The sequence below is a fragment of the Polypterus senegalus genome, chromosome 5 (genome assembly GCF_016835505.1).
Source record: "Polypterus senegalus isolate Bchr_013 chromosome 5, ASM1683550v1, whole genome shotgun sequence".
Taxonomy (NCBI): Eukaryota; Metazoa; Chordata; class Cladistia; order Polypteriformes; family Polypteridae; genus Polypterus; species Polypterus senegalus.
In genome coordinates, this window is record NC_053158.1 from 42,617,913 (window position 1) to 42,641,882 (window position 23,970).

The window sequence follows — 23,970 nt, forward strand, 5'->3', positions numbered from 1 at the left end:
TAGAATATGGAAATATACCATTTAAGTCTGATATGGTCTATTATATTTATTTATGACTTTATATTCTCTTGGAAAATGCAAAATCTGAAAAAATGCAACATATTGCTCCATCTCCTCCAAATATCCAGCACTGCAAATCCACAATTGTTCAGTTATGCCAGACTACTAATGTGTTACAGAAATCAAGCAGTGGTGAAGCAGAAAATCTTATTCAATGTGGTTGGTCAAAGTGCTTTACTCATTTTATTCGGTCTTTTCAATGATATCCTCACTAAAAATCCATAAGCAGGTTGACTGACAAGACCACCTTTTTGTAGAAATGGAGCAGATACACTGTCATACGAGAAGAGGATGAGGACTGGATCTGAGCATGATGTTGCCACACCAAATTGTTATTGATATTGGTATTTTTAAAGACAATTTCAATATTATACACTCAATATGCTACAAGAGGTAGTTATACTTAAAGATGCACATGCATATTACAAAACTCTGCAGCTTTGTTTGGAAGATTTTTTAATATCATGCTTCAAACTTAAAATAAAAAAAAATCTACTGGCAAAGCAGAATACAAATGCTAGCACAACCAACAATCCATTTGTTTATTGTTGCTTGAGGCCGGGATCAAGACTCGGTTTATTCTGTCACACCACTACTTTATAATTAAGTTGCTTGTTCTGCACAGTTTCTCACAATGTCCCTGTTTTTAATGATAATATACTGTACTGTATAATACTAGAAAGTGGAAAGCAACTTTAAGTGGGTTTGTGCATTTTCAGACAATCTAAATAATATAAAATGAAGCAGAGGTGTAAAAATAATTAATGATGGAGGGAAATCTCAAAATGTGAATGGGTTACTTGCACGGTGACAGACATCTTTGTTAAACTGAGAGTACAATAGCAATGTGCTTCTGATCAAAAAATTCAACAGCCACAGGAAGGAGTACTAGTAAAGCAAAGAGAAAAGAAATGATGGAACTGGACAGATTGGACACCAAAAAAAAGAAAAAAAAAAGGAGTAGGGTGTTTGGCTTGGATGCTGGGAGTGTTTTGAAGAAAAACTGGAGTTGGAAGTAGCATATGGTCTCTTGTAAATCAACTTAATTAAAGTTTTAAAACATTAGGTTTAATGGTCTTGGAGGACTTGCATCATAAGAAGCTGAAGTATATTTGTGTCCAATACAAAAAAGTAAAATTAAACATCAATACAAACAAAGTTTCTAACTTGAATACTTCATTTAAAAAGAGTTGTAATCTCTGACCTCCTTTTAGTATGCAAGGTATCACCTTGAAGCTTACTTTGCACATGCAGGTTGTGTCCAAACTATTCTCACACACATAGAAGAAGGATTGCATACAGATCTTTGAAAATGTAAATTTTAACAAAGCAAAAAGAAAAAAATAGTTTTGCATGTATAAATGTACACAAATAACATGATGAAAAAATACCTAACACAAGTTCAAATTTTCTAAAGAAAACAAAACCAAATATACTCTGCGCTTTTAAATATATTCTTTAAAGCCTCTTGGTTGATGATCTGAATACATATTAACAGATGTATCCTCCAAATACTGATTTTTTTTTTTTTTTACTATCATATAAAATAATAAAATAAACAATTATAAATATGAAAGCACTTCTTTGTAGAAGTCCATCCATCCATTATCCAACCCACTAAATCCTAACTACGGGGTCACGGGGGTCTGCTGGAGCCAATCCCAGCCAACACAAGGCACAAGGCAGGAAACAAACCCCGGGCAGGGCGCCAGCCCACCAAATCTTTGTAGAAGTACAAAAAATAATATAGATTTTGCTTAATAAAAGCATGATATGTACAAATAAAGCAAATGTCTCTCTAAAATTGCGTGATCATCCTTAACCTGTCCTTTAATCTAGTGCAGAAAAGAGCTTACTTCCATATTGTCTAAGGGAGAGGCATGGAATAAGAAATATTACAAGTGTGCTAATAATATTATTCTTGAAAACTGCATCAAAATTAACAACCGCAAAAAAGGCACATCAAGACTTAATATTGCACTTTCCAAAAGATGATTTGCTTGTCCTCCCCACCAGTTATAAAACTACTGCATTGCTCGTTCATCCACATCGCTGTAACAGCCCCTGAAAGAGAAAAAGACAAATTTCATAAATGAAAATGCACAAAAGCAAGCAAGCATAACATGTACTCACTTTGTCGTTGGTGTGATTTTCATTGCTTGGTCTACCAGAAAGTATAGCAACAAATATTGGGATGGGTGTTACTTTTTTGTTCTCTGTTAACTTTGATATCCAGCGGTTATTATTATTTAATATCACTTAAGATATAGAAGAGGTTCATATAACATACAGTTAGGTTCATAAATATTTGGACAGAGACAACTTTTTTCTAGTTTTGGTTCTGTACATTACCATAAAGAATTTTAAATGAAACAACTCAGATGCAATTGAAGTGCAAACTTTCAGCTTTAATTCAGTGGGTCGAACAAAAAGATTGCATAAAAATGTGAGGCAACTAAAGCATTTTTTTTTAACACAATCCCTTTATTTCAGGGGCTCAAAAGTAGTACAGGAAGTGACATGTTCAGACAAACACCTTACCCATAAAAGAAGAAACATTCTGAACACGTTAGGACATGGGACTAACTCCAAGTAAGCTAAAGGATAATAGGGCAGCATTACCAGAATTGGACGTGTTGCATCATTTAACACACCATTCCCATAGTCTTGGATGTTTGTCTGTTAGCTGTGCACTACTAAATTAGATTAGATAAACCTAATTAATCCCATGGGGAAATTCTGAAGGAAATCACCAAAGGAATGGGTGGTTAGCCAAATGCTTTATATTTGAAGGAGATCCTCTTTATATATGAAGCATGTGTGCATGGAGGCCCATTTACGTCTAGAATTTGTATGATGCCAGAATCATTTTTATTCTCCTGTATAGCTAGAGACTTCAGTAAGTCTGGTATTTACATAACTGTTAAAGTAACTCTGAATATTCCTGTAAAAATGATATATTTTATGTGTGTTTCTGTTTTACACTGATTTAAGTTCTATTCACCACTTCCCAGCTCCACTTTCAAATAACGAATATACTCATATTCTAAATACAAATTCTGCTAGAATTGACTTATGTGATAAAAAGTCTATTTTAAACTTATTATGAAGTCTTTTTTTTTTTTTTTTAATAATTATACACTACATAATTAATCTCATATTAAAGATAACATTTAGGACAAAATTCATTAGTATCTGTGAGATGAATACTACAAACTATACAAGAAGAAATATACTAAAATCAAAAATATCTATTTAATATCTATTCCATTATCTTCATACCTGAATGTCCAGGGATCTTATTAATAATTTTTCCAGAAATAATATCCCACACGAAGAGGTTTCCAGACTGACTTCCAGAAAGAACTGTGTTTCCGTCCCATAAGAAACATCTGTTAACAAATATATTAGAAACTGAAAGTGTTAAAAAGTAATACATGTCATTATATTATAATATTAAACAATAATAATGTTGCTAAATGACTATTCTTAGACAGCACATACTAATGTTACTTCAGTTTTATATGATATAACTGTACCTAGCAGAAATGTATGTTAACAATAGCAGGTGGTCAAAAAGATGGCTACTATGCAGTACATGACCTGTAATCATGTTCACAATAAATAATGCTCAATAGGTTAGGTACAATGTATGAGACAGAGGAGTCCATGACACACATATTTAAAGCAGACAAGTTATCTTTTTCTTCAGAACATTTTTAAATAGCTCGCTTCCCGGGTCCTCCCAGCGTCGAGTTTGCATGTTCTCCCCGTGTCGGCGTGGGTTTCCAGTGCTCCAGTTTCCTCCCACAGTCCAAAGACATCCAGGTTAGGTGCATTGGCGATCCTAAATTGTCCCGTGTGTGTGTGGGTGTGTGGGTGTGGGAGGGATGGTGCCCTGCCCGGGGTTTGTTCCTGCCTTGCGCTCTGCGTTGGCTGAGATTGGCTCCAACAGACCCCCGTGACCCTGTGTTAGGATATAGCAGGGTGGGGATAATGACTGACATGACTGACTGACATTTCAAGTACTCAACACAACATGGTGAATCAAGTTTGGGTAAAACAATACTGCTGCTACAAACGTGCATATTAAACTTTCACATAAATGCACCACAGTTAAAAAGACTGTTTACCTCTGAACCTGCTCTGATGCAACTGATGAAATCAGCATTCCACTTTGTACATCAACCACCTTCAAGAATTTGTCATCTCCAGTGCTAAGGACATGTCTGCTGTCTGCATGTCAAATTAAAAATAAGACAGATGAGAAAGGGTCAAATGTATAAAATCAAAATTAATTTTGCTGAGCAAAAATATAGAAAGGTATGACATTTATTCACTCATATTTGAGGTTTAAAAGAGCTTCACATGTACTTTGTCTTACTTTACCACTACTGTCATCAAATGTTTTTTCACAAAGTAACAAAGAAATTGAATTCCCTTAGTTTGTCAAATTGGGGTATGTCCTTTAGTCCAAAGACTTTGCTAAAACTCTGGACACACAAACAATAGGTTGTCTCTCTTAAAAAAATTCTTGGGAGTCACCATTAGGGAGGACTTGACCTGGGGAACACACACTGCTGAGGTAGTGAAGAAGGTCCAAAAGAGACTCTACTTCCTGAGGGTTCTCAGGAAGAACAACATCCCTGAGAAACTGCTAGTGTCCTTTTACCACTGCACAGTAGAGAGCATCCTGGTCTATGGTCTCCGTGTGGTTCTCCAGCTGCACAGTAGTACAGAAGAAAGAGATCCACAGGGTCATTAAGGTTACCCAGCGGATAGTCGACTGTCCTTTCCCCTCACTAGAAGAACTATCAATCAATCAACCAACATTTATTTATATAGCACATATTCATACAAAAAAAATGTAGCTCAAAGTGCTTTACAAAATGAATAGAAAAATAGAAGACACAATAAAAAATAAACATAAGTCAACATTAATTAACATAGAATAAGAGTAAGGTCCGATGGCCAGGGTGGACAGAAAAAACAAAAAAAAAAAACTCCAAAGGCTGGAGAAAAAAATAAAATCTGTAGGGGTTCCAGACCAAGAGACCGCCCAGTCCCCTCTGGGCAATCTACCTAACATTAGTCAAACAGTCTACATAGATCCTGTTGTCTCAGGAACGTCAAGAAAATACTTCAGGACCCATCACACCCAGGACATGCATTGTTTGAACGCCTGCCTTCAGGCAGACGTTTCAGATCCATAAAGACAAAGACAAATAGACTGAGAAACAGTTCCTATCCTTCAGCCATCACCATGCTGAATGCTGCTAAGTGGTCAATCTGACCGAGTGCGCCTTCATTCTAAGTTAACATTAGATAAGGGACAAGTGCAATATAATGTATGTATGTATGTATGTATGTATGAGTGGAAAACATTGTTCTGCTGTTATGGACAATTTTAGATACTTATTTTATTCCCTTATATTAGTTGTAACCTGACTAGTTGTGTTTTGTTTTTATTTTTATTTTATTTTTTCTGCACGGGAAAATTGCACCTAAAATTTTCATTGTACAATGTCTCATTGCTACAATGACAATAAAGATTTTGATTTTTAATTCACACAGAAATGGTCACATTTAAAAAGCAGACAACATCAGTCAATTCTTAGTAAATGGTTTATGTTTGAAAATATAGTAACCCATTTAATACTGTGGCATGTCACCATGTTATGAGGAATGCTATCACTAAAAGGACGTTTTGTAAACAAAACTATGAATGAAGAAGCTCTAGAAGGGTGAAGGCCTGATTGACATGTTATGCGGTGTTTACACTGTCATATAAAATTAATCAGATATGAAACAATATATTGGATCTAGATTGTAAATGTTTATACTTAATTCCAGCATTTGAACTAGATCTTACTTTTCAGTGTAAATGAGCCTGATATACTGAACAAAGTAAAAAAAACTGAGGCACAATGAAGACTTCCCTTGATTTTCACCAAATCAGGGTCAATAGATAATGCTAATGAATAGGAAAGGCATGGGACAGTTTTTCAAAATTATATGGCAAAAAGAATGCAGTTGAGGATGTCAACTAGCATTGAGTCAATTAAGATTTAAACACATTACAGTAGCAAGTCATTTTACACATGTTTAATATTCCCAGTCAGCCAATCACGGTTATGGCTGCAGAAAGGACAAAATCTAAGCAACTTTCAGCAATGATCAAATACATAAAGAAGTAGGGTAGCCAGGGCAAGCAACTCAGTAGTTGTATTCTGTGTTAGGTGAGCTGCTAGGGCTGCTGGAGAAGTATGTGACACTCTAGTCAGCAAACAATATGTGATAGCTGCTTTGCTTACAACATACAAGTTATTTTTTAAGAGTTATCCAAATATCCTAATCATTGTGTATTTCAGTGACTACATATTTTGAAATATCCATTCACCCCATAATGTTTTCATTGGAAATAAGACATTTCCCATATTTTCAAAATTTACTAATCTATTGTATGATCCCAAGATCATTTGTGTATGCTGAGAAGTACAGGTGGGATGTAAATTTATATAAATATATGTTTATAGATTTGTTATTTTGTGATAACTGATAATTTATTTAAATCAGCCATTTTGGTAAAGTGGAAACTTTTCATAATTGAGAACCATATTCAGGGTATGGCTTAGATAAATGAAATCCAACTCCACATCTTAAATAAACAACATCTATCTTTAAAACCAGAAGTAGTTTAACTAAACTCATAAATTAACATACCAGGGCTGAAAGCCACATCATATACTTCACCAGAGTGGCCTAGAATTTGACGTAGCACACTAAATGCTGTGATGTCCCATATGCTAAGAGTTCCTTCCTTGGTCCCTGACACTAACATGGTGCCTGCAGAATTCAGACTGATGGTATTGACCTGTAACGTGGTAAAACAAAGCTGAAACTCAGTTATACTGTTCAAATATCAACATATATTATTATGTAATATAATTTAAAGCAATAAAAATGTTCAGATCATTCCTTTGGTCTGGAAATTTATTAAGCTTATGTACTATTAATTTATAAAGCTTTTAAGTCTGCATAATTTCTATGTGGCTCTTTTTTCCATTTACATTTAAACATTCTTTCTTTAGCCTATGTTATTTATATTTGCAGAATCAAGATAAACAGTGGGAATAAAGCAAAAATGATATTAACAACAACCCATCACAAAGTACACATAAATAGTAACATTCAAAATGGAACAGTAGAAATCTCATGTAGTGATCCCTGTTTGTTTTCTAAATAAGATATTATCATTTCATTATGCAGTATATTAGAAACTGGTCTGTATTACAATCAACAATGTTTATACAGGTAGTAATAAAACCATATCTGGGGGTATGTGGAGATCCTATCTGTTTTTGACTCAACTACAGTAATTTATCACATCCTTTGTTACAGCAATTGTTTACTCTATATATCGCTCGACAATTGTATCGGTTTACAAATTAACATTTTTATTATACGGTTGCAGGAAGGCACAGCCTTCTTTTATGATATCAAATGCCATGCAGTAACCAGCTTTCCACAAGATACTAGTTTTTCAGAGAACACCCATATGTGTGTTACATGTTGTTCACGTATGTTATAAGTATTTCAATGTGCTCTGTACAAATCTGAACTTGAATTTTTTTCCAGACAGGGCCAATACAGAATCACCAATCAACACTGTGCTTATGCAAACTGGCAAATAAAAATACATTTTTAAAGGAAATATTTGCAAACATTAGAAGCACAAAAACTACATAAACACATTTGTATTTGTAACAATAGAATGTTAAATGCATGTGTTTTAATAAAAAAAGTAGTAACTATGTGTGAAGGTTTGGCAGCCATAAAAAAAATTGAAAAACGTCCTACATATTTTCCACACAGATTGAATATTATACTGCATCTGCATGCAACTGAAACAGACAGTCATCGTGTCAAGTCCTAAACAGTACATTTATTATAAAATCCTAGAGGAGTAGCTTTACTCCCCAAGTTTCTTTTCCCCAACTGCCAAATTCTAAACCTCTAAAAAAGGGCAACACCAGAAATCCTGTAGAAGATGGAATTTTGTTTCTGTTTTTGCTATTGTCATCTCTTCCTAATCATTGTTCAGAGTTTGTGAATAAGTGAATAGTTTGCCTCAAACAGTGCCAAAGTTAATCACTAATCAGGAAAACAATACAAAAAAAATCCACAACTCGCAAAAGTTTGACATTTCAAAGACTGAAATAAACCCTTTAATCCTCAAGTATATTTTTGTGCCCTTTTCATAAAAAAAAACAAAAAACCACAAGCAGTGGCTTTAATATAAAATGTTAACTTACACCTGCATCATGTTCCAGCTCTGCCAAAAGCTCACACTGATCTCTTTTACTTGAAATATCTACAGGAACACACTTCCAAACCTGTTAAAATAAATAAATACACTGCAGATAAAACATACATGAAAATTAAATTTGAGTATTAAGTATCTAAATTGTTAATGGAAGTAAAAAAAAAAAAAAAAACTTAAGCTAAAACAACTTTACAAATTGGTTCATAAATGCCTTATTACACAACTGAAAATGCATATTTCACTGAGTTTAAGGTAAACTATGAGAGATCATGTGATAACTCCGAACAGGCAGCTGCATCCATTCATCTTTCTAACCCACTATCCCAGTAATCGTAGGGCCTAATTAAGTAACAACTCCTGGTGAATAAACACACACTCATATACTAACAGCCATGCACTAGGACTAATTTATCAACGACAATTCACCTAACTTGCATGTTTTTGGACTGTGGAAGGAAACCAGAGCTCCCAGAGGAAAACACATGGAAATGAAGAGAATATGTAAACTCCAGTGAGGCACGAACCCTGGTCTCCCTACTGTGAGCCAGCAGTGCTACCACTGCGCCACCATGTCGGCCCTATTCTGGTCTGTTTTTAATATAACTACAGTACATATTATGTTCTTCACCAGAGAATTATTAATACAGTCACTCACAAATCGCAAATCTGTCCCACAGAAGGTATTTGCAGTGATTGACTATCCTAATAAGCCACCTCAGCCTGATTCTTTCATTGCTACATTAGATACGATAGAAAGTCTTTGGGGGATAATTTTTAAATAAACTACATTCCATAATAACACAATGACGGAAGCTGAATTCACAATTTGTAATGTATATAAATAAATAGAAAATAAATCTAAAACATTACATCTTTCTTGAATCAATCCTGACACATGTTCTTCAGATGTGGCATGTGTAACTTTGGTGTTCTATTTAACGATCTTTATAACATTTGTAATTAGTTTTCATCTTTCACCCATTATCAGGTAAAGGCCTTCTACTCTTTATATATTATTTAGCAATTCCTATCGTAAACAATAGAAAATAACCAAAATGTATTCCCATATCCTAGAACTAGATTTTCATTCCAAGTCATTTTGGACCACTATCTTTTTTATGTATTACCATGTCTAACAATTATACTTACACTAGGTTTCATATACACATTCAAGGTCTGCTAGGTTTAAAGCTCTCCCGTGATAATTTTTCATTTATGCATCTTACACATTAGCTATATCTACATGTACTGCATCTGCAAATCTGTTTTATTATTTGTTATTTTTAATTTACTCAACACTATCTTAGAAGTGGCACCTGCCAGCAGGTAGTTACTATAACCGATGCAGTATGTGATAAAACATGTTATGTTACATAGGTGAAAGTAGGAAAATTTCTTGAAATTGCTGGAATAGGAAAGGGGGGAATCAAAAATGACACCAAGATTCCTTGTATTAGAAGAAGGTTGGATAAGATCACTGTCAAGAGTGATTAAAAAGGAGCTCATTTTCCTAAGTTGTACTTTAGTGCCAACTTGCAGGAGTTCAGTTTTGTTGCAATTTAATTTTAAAGGGTTCTGCTTCATCCAGGTTTTAATTTCACTGAGGCAAGTAGTAAGCTGAGAAAGCTCTGATGAAGTTTTAATTTTAACATTGAAATAGAGCTGAGTATCATCTGCATAAAAATGATAACCCAGTCCCTGTCAGTGAGATATGATTTAAACCACTGGAGGGCAGTGCCAGATATACCCAGCATGTTCTCCATTCTGGATAGTAGATAATAATACTATAATAATATCATGTCTGACAGTGATCTAAAGAAATTAACATACTGGTTTGTCCAGAGTCTGTTGCCATAAGCAAATCATTAGTTACCCAAAGCAGGGAATTTTTACAGCTGTGCTCTGAAACCAGACTAAAAGGAAGCTGGAAGCTAAACGCCATATCCACTGTAGATTGTTTAGGTTCTCCTCCTTTGGATGTCGACTGAGACAACATTTCTGCTTGACATGGGGATAGGTGATTTCTCAAATTTGTTGTGTTACAACTATAATTAACTTCCAAGCTACACACCATTGTTTACGCAGTAGTAAACTGCTTTTTCTGCAGGAAGCTTTAACAGGCACATTAGCAACCAAAACGAAGATAAGCAAAAATCTACATATAAATGAAAAATGACAATTGATCAGAAAATCTATATTTTTACCCAGGCCTAGTTGGAACTATCTATAAATAGGGAAGCAGTCCACCATATTGACCACAAAGATTATCCTTATAATAAGCTTGTCTGTAAAAAGTAGTAACAAACCTACAATGAATGGAGAAAAATAAATCATGATGGCTTTAAGAAAAAGCGAAAAGTCCTTGAACATATTCAATTCAGTCATTTTTGTATATATAACACTGTTCAATGAGTATATTGAAATTCACTTGTCTCGGATTCAAACCAAGCAAGCTTAAATGCTGGTTCTACTGTGCCTTCTCTACTTATATGAAATTCATTCATATGACATTATTCTGATAAACATACCAAATGTCGAATAAAACATCCTGGTCAACAGTGCTAAATCAGACATGTTAAGCTCCATCAACAGGTACGTGAGGACATAAAATTTGGAGAGCGGTCATAAAATTATTTCTACCTGGATATTTCTTACTCCTATGCCTAGAAAAGTTACACCTGATGATTTGTCTGTCTCCAAAAACTGATTCATTAGAACTTCATTTTGCTCATTTTCAGATTGAAAACCAGAATAGAGCCACTCAATAATTACCCCAAGAATGTTTAATTTCATATTTAATTCACTAGTTAAACTTTCTTTGACACAGAAAATGCAAACCAGATACATAATAATAAGGTTAATAATTAGTTAAAGTTGTGGGCCATATTTCACTATATCTTTATTCCTTGGCCCCAGAACACTTCATTTTTCACAATATACACGTACTATAAATGTTCATGTCTGCTGGTGTTTGTTATCTTTATCACAATTAAGGCAATGTAACTGCTTAAATACTAGCTTGTTACCAGAAGCATTACGTTTGCACAAAATATACAAACAAGTCACTGAGGGACTTATACTGAGGGAAAAGACATAGTAAGCAAGAGTCAGACTAGATAGTATTGTAAGTACACAGGAACCCCCAGAGACTGGGATACCAAAATGGCAGAAGAGATCATGAGGTACAGGTAGAAGACATTGAAGACATCTGGATTTTTCTAGGCCATGTGATATCAGCAGAACCACCCTGTGGATGGATGATAAATTCTTGCCTGTTATCCAGATAATTGTCCCAAATTCTCTTAGTGCTACATATATTTTTTATTTATAAACAGGGATCAGGAGTGATGCGATTTCAGGGATCCTGCCAATACTGATGCTCTATGTAAGAAAGGTCAGAGCAGACTATACTTTCTGAGAAGGTTGGCATCCTTCAACACCTGCAGTAAGATGCTGCAGATGTTCTACCAGACGGTTGTGGCGAGTGCCCTCTTCTACGCGGTGGTGTGCTGGGGTGGCAGCATAAAGATGAAAGACGCCTCACGCCTGGACAAACTTGTTAAGAAGGCAGGCTCTATTGTAGGATTAAAGTTGGACAGTTTAACATCTGTGGCAGAGCGACGGGCATTAAGCAAACTCCTGTCAATCATGAATAATCCACTGCATCCACTGAACAGTGTCATCTCCAGGCAGAGGAGTAGCTTCAGTGACAGACTTTTGTCACTGTCCTGCTCCACTGACAGACTGAGGAGATCGTTCCTCCCCCACACTATGCGACCCGGGGGAGTAAATGCTAACATTAATTTTATTTTAATTTTTTCATTTTTATTACTATTTAATTTAATATTGTTTCTTTGTATCTGTATACTGCTGCTGGATTATGTGAATTTCCCCTTGGGATTAATAAAGTATCTATCTATCTATCTATCTATCTATCTATCTATCTATCTATCTATCTAACACTAGAATTACCAGAGGCTACGAAAAAACTCGTAGATCCGTCCCACCTTATATCGCTTCTTAAAACCGTTCTCACCTCTCCCCCAGCGTCTTTTGTTAATCTAAATGTGCTGATAAAGAAAATCTGCAAGTAGCCGGCTATTCCATCCCCCATCGACTTAGAACGTGCACAAACGTCTCCCAGCTCATGCCTTGATTGATTATCTGGGAGTGAAGTGGAGTTTTAGAGTGGAAATAATAAATCATTATTTGGAATACACGCATTTCACGTGTTTTCCGTTTCTACAGTAATCCGTGTAAACACAATTTTAAAACAGAAACATTTTTCATATTGTAGTAGTAAATGACAAAATGTAGGCATAAACTATATAATGTATGAAGCCTGAAGTCCAAATATCAAAGAAACACTTTCACAAAAGGTACAAAAACAACAGAACAAGTATGCTTCTATTCAAAAATATAACTGTAGAAAAAAAGCCGCCTTAGCATGCCACATTGACACATACTTACTACAACTGCCATGGTAGCGTGATGGTATCAGCTGCTGACTAGTAATCAAAAGGTCATGAGTTCGATCCTGCATGACTCAGTTTTGAGAAGTAAATTGCTCTTATTCTTGCTATTTTAGAAAAAAAACATACATTTGATTTCAGTGTGTAACAGCCAGTGTAATTTATGATACTTGTAAAGGTTAGTTTTTTTTATTCACTTTTCATTCTCTCAGTCATTTTCAGGATCCTTCCCTACAATCCCCATCTGGCACTGCTGTTTTCACATAAAGATGCGCAATAGCTCTGCAGCGTACTGCAGAGCGTACTTGTGACTGCATTCTCGTACCAACGCTTGCAAACTGAAGTGCCTGTGTGCACTTTTCGTGGCATTACACGTCTATTTTTTGAGCATTCCCGTGTCGCTCAAACACAGGAACATATGTTGGTGTACAAGTATAACAAAACAAGTGCACTTTTATTCTAGACTATAAGTGAAGAAAAAATAAAGCAAGTTACAGTAGGTGGTTGATACAACAGCTTGCGTGGTGCAATGCTAAGAACTGCCGATTTCCAATCCGTGCTATATAAAATCATCACATTCAAATATTAACAATTCCCACACACCCTTCCTACATTTACGACATGTGTACTTGTTGCAGTGTACACATCTTTCTGTGCTATGGTTCCTATTACACTGAATGAGCACCTGATACTGTACTTTCTTCCCTATATAAATAACATTCGAGTTATAGCGCGTCTTTCTGTGAAAACAGCAGTGTCAGAGGGGGTGGGATTGTGAACGTGACTGAGAGAATGGAATTGAATAAAAAAAAAAAGCTAACCTTTACAATTATCATGCATTTACACTGGCTCTTACAGACTGACTGAAATCAAATGTATGTTTTTATTCTAAGATAGTTAAGTACGTGCAATATTATTTGAAAACGAACAGCGTCAGATCAGGTTTGAATACACACCGACGCTGTTACAGAAGGCGTCAGCTTATTCAGTGCAGCAGTTTCAACGCACAGTACATGCAATATTATTTGAAAACGAACAACGTCAGATCGGGCGCATATTCAAACCCGATCTGACGCTGTTCATTTTCAAATAATATTGCATTAGTGCAATGATGTTTTTACATATATTGTCTCTTTCATTCACCTTGCGGTTTGTAATCAGTGACCGCGTGTTTTTTTCCCCGATCTTGCCAGTTCACACATGTTGCTGTATGGTGCTGTTTCTTTTGTACTCCAGGACATGCAGAGGACAAAATAGTACAGAGCAGTAAGTTCAGTGCTATATGCAATCAGACAGACAGACAGGCAGAGAAGGCACTTGATATATAAATAAACAGGGAAGGCGCCGTATAATAGATATATAAAAAAACAGCTAAGGGGATAGATATATAGATAGATAGGAAGGAAAGGCACTATATGGTAGCTCCTATATAATAATACAATTATTGTTATTACTATATAGATAGACAGGGAGTTCAGGCAGGCAGAACGAAGGTTAAAAATAAATAAATAAATAAATTTTCTCCCTGGCAGGGAATCGATCTCAGATCTCTTGAGGTACAGCAAGTCTGCTGCGCTCTAAGTGACGAAATCTTACCTGTACACCACAGAAGCTGTTGTAAAACTCTTGAACCTTTTAGGAAAGTGTTTATTTGATCTTTGGCCTTCAGGCTTCACACATTTTATAGTTTATCCCTATATTTTGTAACAATTACTACTAAAATATGAAAAAGTTTCTGTTTTAACATTGTGTTTACACAGATTACTGTAGAAACGGAACACACATAAAATGCGTGTGTTCCAAATAACAATCTATTATTTCCACTCTAAAACTCCACTTCACTCCCAGATAATTGAGGCATGAGCTGGGAGAAGTTTGTGCACGTTCTAAGTCGGTGGGTGGATGGAATTGCCGCCTGCTTGCAGTTTGTTTTTATCGGCACATTTACAGGACAAAGGAGGCTGACGGAGAGGTGAGAATGGTTTTAAGAAGCGATTTAAGGTGGGACGAATCTACGAGTTTTTTCGTAGACTCTGGTAATTCTAGTGTTAAGGCATATGCTAACAAGAGGTCCTGGCATTTTGTAGGGCATTTCAGACTCTGGAAATGGATTGTGGCCACAGGCCCTATAGTTTTAAAAGGTGTTGCAGACTCTCAAGGTAATTCCAGGTGGGACTTCAAATGCTGACATCTACGGTAAGTATGTGAGCTGTAGGGAGGGAGGGTGAGAGAAAGTTGGAGGATTTGTCTTTATCTTTGTTTCTTTTATACATTAGTTCAAACAAAAAATAAGATATACTAACATATTTACTTTGTACGGGCGGCACGGTGGCGCAGTGGTAGCGCTGCTGCCTCGCAGTGAGGAGACCTGGGTTCGCATCCCGGGTCCTCCCTGCGTGGAGTTTGCATGTTCTCCCGTGTCTGCGTGGGTTTCCTCCGGGCGCTCCGATTTCCTCCCACAATCTAAAGACATGCAGGTTAGGTGGATTGGCAATTCTAAATTGGCCCTAGTGTGTGCTTGGTGTGTGGGTGTGTTTGTGTGTGTCCTGCGGTGGGTTGGGACCCTGCCCAGGATTGTTTCCTGCCTTGTGCCCTGTGATGGCTGGGATTAGCTCCAGCAGACCCCCGTGACTATTCGGATTCAGCGGGTTAGATAATGGATGGATGTACTTTGTAAGTGAATTGAACTTTGTAAAGTGTACATATTTATAAATAAAGTGAAAATTAATGTTTTTCTTTATTTCTAGTACTAAATTAAGTAATACTGAAATGCACTGAAAGTAAAAGGTAGTTTTACACATACCTTAACTGTTGAATCCCATGATGCAGTGAACAGTTGATTTTCCCGCCAGCAAATTTTGCTCACAGCATCATCATGTCCCATGAGGGTGTTTTGTCTTCTTCCATATGCAACTGAATAAAAATATCTAAATATTAAAACAATAATTAATAAAAACATATAAATGAATGAATACAAAATGAAATACAACCATAGAGTACCTAAAAAGTAAAAAGTATTTAAACATAATTTGTATGACTTGTATGAAAACGCATACTGTAGTTGTTAATATAGTTTTTATATGTTGAATATGTATTTCAGGTCATCAGTGTCTGTTTCTGCATTATGTTAAAAATGGCAGAATGTTTTTAAATATTGTCAAATAGTTTCAGAACATTTGCAGCAAACAATTAACCAGAAATGACCTGGGCTAATTTGAGAAGGAATCAATCTGCTGCATGATAAAGCCAGACTGCACACTACAAACATACTTCTTAGCATGGGAGATATCGGACAATCCAGCTAACAGTTCGGAACTTGCAAGTAATTTCCAACTCTTTAGTCTTTTTAAAAAAGCATTTGGGTTGTAAAGTGCTTGCCGGCTGAAGGTGATATGCAGAATACTACAACATTCCACCTGTTGTACCACTGAGACAAATCTCTTCTTTGCAGAGATAGATGCCTTAGTGTAAATAAGAAGCATATGTCTAGATTAATCCAGAAATTACATATAAAAGTATTACTCTTTGTTTTGTTTATAAAAGTACAAGACTTTGCATGAACATATGCATAATATTGTGTTAAAAAATGTGCAAAATAAATGTTTAAAAAGAGTAAAATATACAATAACATACTTACATTTTGTTATCCCATGATGAACAAACAACAGTGGTGTCTTCTGGAAGTACAACACAAGAGGACAGGGGCTAATAAAAGAAGTACACAGCTTAATAAGAAAGGTGCAAAAATGGTAAATTTTTCAGAAACTGCGGTAAATGTAAAAACTAAAACTTTTCAAAGCAACATTCAGAGGAAAAGGGACTACTTATTATTTCACTACAATTGTAACAGTAGCATCAGCTGCCTTAATACTAACTTAAAGTGAGATATAAAAAGAAACTGTTAAAAGCAACAACCGGTTTTATACAGTTTTATACATCTTAGTATAGTTAACACAATTAAAAGGCAAACTGCATGCAGATAGCAATAATAAAATTGTTTAAATAATAACACAGCCAGATAAATTGACTTGGTTAGAGTCACATAGCTTGCCTGCCTTGAAAACCAATCTTAAAAACATTGAGCTGGCATACATCCATGCGTTATACTTACAGTAGACTATTCAACTATTAAAATGATTTTGTACTCACCATGTTAGAAAAGGAAATGCTTCTTTGCAAAGTGTTGGATTCACATGAAAACATCTTCAATGCTGAATCTGAAGTATAAAGGCATTTATAAATATTTAAAAAGTAAAGCAAACTATACCACAGAAATGTACATAACTTGGACTGACCTTGAGAGGTTGTAAAAACTGTAGCAGCATTACGCGTAACTGCTATTCCTGTTACTGCTCTAAAAGATACCAAAAGAAAATTTACAAATTATTATTCCAACAGTATGCTACTAACAATACAAAGTTCTTAACTTATGAAACAAGTAATTCATGAAGAATACTACTAAGAAAACAGTAGTACTAGGTTGTTGTACCGTGTTAGCCATTATGAATGTAGAGAAAAGCCAAGCAAAATGCCTGAAGAAGGGGTCTGAGTTGCCTCGAAAGCTTGCATATTGTAATCTTTTTAGTTAGCCAATAAAAGGTGTCATTTTGCTTGGCTTTTCTCTACTAAGAAAACATAAATTATTCTCTTAAATGTATTTCATTTTTCAGTTAGGAGCAAAGGGCCACTTAGAAATTATGAAGAATGGTATTAAAAAAAAAACTCTTTCTTAATAACATTGGGATTGTGACCGAGTGAAAATGAGGTAACCAAAAAAACAGATGCTAGTGATGCCAACTGTGAAGATTAATACAACATATATTTCAGAAATTAGGACATTTTAAAAGACTAATATTAAAGTGATATTAAAATGACAGTAAAATGAATGATGGAGTATGCTGAGGAGGTTATACAAGACACATGTCTAATGGTACTTTGTACATACTTCATGTCAAGAGGTGATATTTAATAAATTGTACAATATAGCAGTTTTTCTGTTAGTATTTATACCAGCATATCTACTCATCAGAGAGGTACGTTTAACTTTGTGAAATTGCATTTTTCACTGTTTTGTTGTATATTGCACATTTTGTATTGGTGGTGGTTCACTTGATATTATTCATGTTAAAACAGTTGCTTTTATATTTAAGCAATTACCAGCATAAATGCAAACTTACTCTTTGTGTATTTTATGCATGGATGACCGTTTCAATTTAGAAATATTGTTCCATGCTAGCTTTCGGCTTTCTTCAGTCAGATCTTCAAATGAAGAATCCTCACTTGTAGAAACTAAACAACATTAATATTAAAAGTTGTAAGTAATGAACATAATAAAATATTAATATTTTTTAATCTATAAACTTGTACATAATATTCTTTGAATTTAGCTGGTTGCTAGAAAGTTTTTATTTAATAAATGTTTACAGCAGTTTAAGTGAGAATGTCATCAGTAAACAAAAATGAATGACATCAAATTTAATTTGGCTGGGTGTTTGGTTGGGTGTATGCGCTGATATAGCACATTGCCGCATTTACCACACAACGAACCACCTCAGGATCCCAGATTAGGACAACGGGTAACAGCTCAGCACCACACTACGTTTATATGGAATGGAACACTGTTTTTTTTTTGTTTTTTTTTTTAACAGTGGCTGGAGATTGCTTCATTTTGTGCTCATTGCTATAGGGACAGACCTTGGCTCAGCAAAACATTTCATTTGAAATCATTTCATAAAAAGGATGAAGGAGTGACCATGCATGAATTAATTTGTATTTTATACTTAATTTATAACACTCTGCAAAGATCTTTTTTCACTTTGACATTAAAGAGTATTTTTCACTTAGTCAGTTCAAAAAGAAGCCAAATTAAAATCACTATGATACAATGTTGTAAAACAATACAATGTGAAAACTTTTTTATTGGCATGGCATATTAAATTTGTATTTATTTCCCTCTGCAGACCATCACAAGAACTTCTTCTTCTTTCGGCTGCTCCAGTTCGGGGTTGCCACAGCGGATCATCTTCTTCCACATCTTTTTGTCATCTGCATCTTGTTCTGTTACACCCATAACCTGCATGTCCCTCTCTAACCAAATCCTTAAACCTCCTATTAAGGCTTCCTCTTTTCCTCTTCCCTGTCAGCTCTATCCTTAGCATCCTTCTCCCAATATACCCAGCATCTCTCCTCTGCACATGTCCAAACCAGCTTAATCTCGCCTCTCTGACTTTGCCTCCCAACCATCCAACCTGAGCTGACCCTCTAATGTCCTCATTTCTAGTCCTATCCATCCTTGTCACACCCAATGCAAATCTTACCATCTTTAACTCTGCTACCTCGAGCTGTGTCCTGCTTTCTGGTCAGTGCCACCATCTCCAGCCCATATAACATAGCTGGTCTCACTACCGTCCTGTAGACCTTCCCTTTCACTCTTGCTGATACCCGTCTGTCACAAATTACTCCTGACACTCTTCTCCACCCATTCCACCCTGCCTGCTCTCTTTTTTCACCTCTCTTCCACAATCCCCATTACTCTGTACTGTTGATCCCAAGTATTTAAACCCATCCACCTTCGCCAACTCTACTCCCTGTGTCCTCACCATTCCACTGACCTCCCTCTCATTTACACACATGTACCCTGTGTTATTCCTACTGACCTTTATTCCTCTCCTCTCTAGAGCATATCTCCACCTCTCCAGGGTCTCCTCAACCTGCTCCCTACTATTGCTACAGATCACAATGTCATCAGCAAATATCATTGTCCTTGGGGACTCCTGTCTAATCACATCTGTTAACCTGTCCATCATCATTGCAAATACGAAAGGGCTCAGAGCCGATACCTGATGTAATCCCACCTCCACCCTGAATGCATCCGTCACTTCTGCTTGAGGCCTCTTAGAACCTACCTCCTAAAGATTTAATTTCCTTTTCCAACCCCTCCTCTTCCTGTCAGTCGGGTATATACATAATACTATTTTTTTTCACTTAAACAGCCAACTTTTTCAAGGATATGGGGTGGCTACCTCTGACCTTTTCCCCTTTTCCTGTTTTATATATATATATATATATATATATATATATATATATATATATATATATATATATATATATATATATATACAGTAATCCCTCGCTATATCGTGCTTCGACTTTCGCGGCTTCACTCTATCGCGGATTTTAAATGTAAGCATATCTAAATATATATCACGGATTTTTCGCTGATTTGCGGATTTCTGCGGACAATGGGTCTTTTAATTTATGGTACTTGCTTCCTCAGTTTGTTTGCCTAGTTGATTTCATACAAGGGACGCTATTGGCGGATGGCTTAGAAGCTACCCAATCAGAGCATGTATTACATATTAACTAAAACTCCTCAATGCTATAAGAAATGCTTCCCGCGCGGTGCTTGATTGTTTGCTTGTCTCTGCCTCTCTCTCACCCTCTCTGACATTCTCTGCGCCTGACGGAGGGTGTGAGCAGAGGTGCTGTTTGCACAGAAGCTGTTTGCCTAGTGGATATGGACGCACCTCTAAGAAATGCCGCTTTATCGCGGTGCTTCCAAAAGCACACTTATTGATTTTTTGATTGTTTGCTTTAATCTCTCTCTCTCTCTCTCTCTCTCTCTCTCTCTCTCTCTGATGTTCTCTGTGCCTGACGGAGGAGATGTGAGCAGAGGGGCTGTTTGCACAGAGGCTGTTTGCTTAGAAGATACTGACACTCCTCTAAAAAATGCTGCTTTATTGCGGTGCTTCGGCAAACTTAAAAGCACACGTATTAATTTTTTGATTGTTTGCTTTTCTTTGCGAGTGCTCTCTCTCTCTCAAATTCTCTGCTCCTGAAGAGAAGAAGATATATTTGCATTCTTTTGATTGTGAGAAAGAACTGTCATCTCTGTCTTGTCATTGAGCACAGTGTAAACTTTTGACTAAAGGGTGTTATTTCATGTCTAGAGGGCTCTAATAATGTTAACAGTGTGGGAGAGTTTATAAGGGCTTACAATATATAAAAATAACTATACAAACATATGGTTTCTACTTCGCGGATTTTTATCTATTGCGGGGGGTTCTGGAACGCAACCCCCACGATCGAGGAGGGATTACTGTATATATACAGTATATATATATATATATATATATAGTAGTAATGTTTTACTTATTTACAATGTTTATAGCATGTTCAAGAGTAAGCAGCTCTGCTTGACGTAATATTATTACTTATTAACCAAACACTGATGCCTTTATCTAAAGTGACTTACAACATTTAAGATACAACGGTTTACATTTCTGTTGCATTTCCAACTGATGCACCGGCATGTGAAGTCAATTGCTCATGGTCATAGTGTCAGTAGCAGGATGTGAAGTCCTAAATTCATTACATCACACTGCCTGCTAACTATATTAGCCTTTGGTAGAAAAGTTAAAAAAAAAAAAAACTTCAAATATTGTATTCAGAAATGTATTTTGTTACTTGGGTGCATTAGAAATACTATCAAGTGCACAAAAGTATTCTTCACATTACAATAGTTGCAGTATATTACCTGGAGATAATTCATACTGAGAAGCACTCCTGCTTGGTGGGCTGGAGAAGCTTTGAAACTTTGGTGTTATTCTTTGAGGATGGGGAGTGTTAAAAAGCTGCTTGGGAGTTTGTCCAAACTCCAGAATTTGTGTAAGCATGGCAATCTTCTGGTCAGTATCTTCAATACTAAAGAATGAACAAAATAGAGTAAAACCTCAATATTTGGAAAAAACATTACTAAACAAATTACAGAGTCATTAAATATACAATATACATATTTTAAAATACTAAAATATTACTAGTTTTACTGCAAAGATCTGTAGCATGTTAATTGTTGACATTTTCTGTTACAATATTTCTTGAAAAAATAAAGCATGCCATCCAACTATCTCCCTCTTTATATATATATATATATATATATATATATATATAAATAAAATCCATCTGTCTGTGTGTCTGTCTGCTTTTCACAAGAGAGCTACTTAACGGACTTAGATCTGTTTTTATTCTATAATTTGCTTGAACATTCCGGGGAGGGGTGCGGGGCCCTCCTCACTCACACACCAGCCTCGGGGCATAACCCTAAACTCTGCTTAGCTAGTGAACGAGAGAACTACTTAACAGATTTAGATCGGGTTTTTTTCTATAATTTGCTTGAACATTTCAGTTGATTTTGCGACTTCTCTCATCACACTAAGAATCATAGTTTGTGTGCAGGAGTGATATATTCGCGCTAATCCGAGACAGAGGCTGTGGGCCGAGGGGAAGGGGAAGTGTGACATCAGGAGTGGGGAGGCAGGCAGGGCCCTCTTCACTGTCCTGTTTCACTACTACGCGGGCGGAGCCACAGGGGATGGCTAGCAGATATAATAAATATTAACTGGAAATTAATAAAATAAATGCATAAAAATGTCTCTGCCTCAAGGATCTAGTATAATGATTTCAGATCCTACAGCCAGGCATTATCTATGCTAAGATAACAAGTTCTCTGTGTGTCTGTATAGGTTTTCCTCTGAGTGATCTGGTTCACGTCCTACATTCTCAAAGATAGGTATGTTAAGGTTAACTATCAATTCCAAACGGGACCCCATGTGAGTGTAGGTGAGTGCAGGAGTTATAACTGGATTGTGCTTGACAATGTATATAATTACAAGGGGTGTTCAGTAATTTAACTACCCGAGTATGAAAGAAAGTAGCAAGGTTGTTGAAACAACTCTGGGAATGTCATGACAGGTCTAACATTCCAACAGACAGGATGTCAGGAGAGTCCTCATGTGAATCAAGTAAGAAAATACTACATTTGGAGCAACATTCAGAGATAAAATTTCTCACAAAACAAGAAAAATGCATGACTGCAGTTTATGGTGAGTCTGCCCCATCATCCTACTAAGTAAAATTTTAGAGGAAGCAGTTTAAGTGGGGTAGAGAGTCATTGAAGACAACCCTCACACTGGATGGCCTGTGGAAGCAACTTCCACAGAAATCTGCAATAATGTCAAAGATTTGATTTAATTTCTTTAATTTTTTAATTAAGGTTTCCCAAATAGATGAAGAAATGGGCATCTTGGCAGGTACAGTTTGTAAAATAATTCATGAAAAGTTGGGCATATCAAAGTCAGTGAAAGATGGCTTTCAAGAATACTGAAACTATGTCAGAAGGCCACAAGGCTCCAGTGCTGCCAGGAAAACTTGGAGATGCTCCATGAAGACCAAGTGAATTTTTTCATTGTTTGGTGACTGGATATGAGACTTGGGTCTATCACAGAGATCATGTGTCCAAAATGGAGTAAATGCAGTGGAAACACAAGTCATTCCCCACCGCAAAAAAGTTCCAGACAGAAAAACTTGCAGGCAAAGTCATGGCAACTGTCTTCTGGGATAATGAAGGACTTTTGCCTCTGGAGTTCATGCCAAACCAGACAACCATAACTGGGGAGAGTTACGTCCGCTTTGTAGGAGTCAATCAAGAAGAAAAGACAAGGAAAACTCTCAGCAGGCGTGTTCACCTGTCATGTCAATCACAGGCTGCTATCCAAGAATGTGGGTTCCAGCAGTTGAACCATCCACCCTACAGTTCTGACCTGGCTCACTCAGATTATTTGGTGTTCTGAGTTTTGAAGAAATCTATCCGTGGTCAAGGGTTTTCAAGTGATGAAGATGTCAAGGCAGCTGTGACGTCCTTGTTTCAAGGTCAAACAGAAGATTTTTTTTTTCAAAGGGGTTAAAGTCATTGCAGGAAAAGTGGATGAGTGTATGGAGCTATCAGGGGACTATATTGAAAAATAAAACAAACATTTTTTGAAAAACTCTTTTCTTTCCTCCTGAGGTAGATAAATTATTGAATGTCCCTCGTATTATCTACAGATAAAAATAAATAGGGACTCATCTTGGTAAGCTCAAAGACATGTTTCAAATATGTGCCTGTATAAACCAAAGGAGATTAATTTTCATCTTTGGTGTTTAAGAATACAAAGTAAGTAATGTTTGGATTTTACCTGTCACAGTCCATTCCACCTTCATATGTCAAAGGATGAAACACTACAGATAAAAATATAACAGCACAAGTGAAATAGACACTTAATACATATATTATGT

The 23,970-nt window shown here is 36.1% G+C and overlaps 1 protein-coding gene across 2 annotated transcripts in view; it reads right to left on the minus strand.

The window, feature by feature from the left end:
- Window positions 1-1,732: 1,732 nt before the first annotated feature.
- Window positions 1,733-23,970, minus strand: part of nsmaf (neutral sphingomyelinase (N-SMase) activation associated factor) — a 70,184-nt gene continuing 47,946 nt past the window's right edge. Inside the window, exons 20-31 of one of the 2 annotated variants that reach the window (XM_039754556.1) lie at window positions 23,871-23,913; window positions 21,395-21,561; window positions 18,036-18,147; window positions 17,154-17,212; window positions 17,008-17,075; window positions 16,496-16,563; window positions 15,662-15,785; window positions 8,376-8,456; window positions 6,784-6,934; window positions 4,194-4,296; window positions 3,343-3,452; window positions 1,733-2,124 (exon numbers count right to left, since the gene is read on the minus strand). In XM_039754556.1, the coding sequence (XP_039610490.1) occupies window positions 2,030-2,124; window positions 3,343-3,452; window positions 4,194-4,296; window positions 6,784-6,934; window positions 8,376-8,456; window positions 15,662-15,785; window positions 16,496-16,563; window positions 17,008-17,075; window positions 17,154-17,212; window positions 18,036-18,147; window positions 21,395-21,561; window positions 23,871-23,913 (1,181 nt within the window). In that variant the 3' untranslated portion in view covers window positions 1,733-2,029. Of the gene's footprint in view, window positions 2,125-3,342; window positions 3,453-4,193; window positions 4,297-6,783; window positions 6,935-8,375; window positions 8,457-15,661; window positions 15,786-16,495; window positions 16,564-17,007; window positions 17,076-17,153; window positions 17,213-18,035; window positions 18,148-21,394; window positions 21,562-23,870; window positions 23,914-23,970 lie in introns of those variants that run through there. The other variant, XM_039754557.1, reaches the window with a different exon arrangement.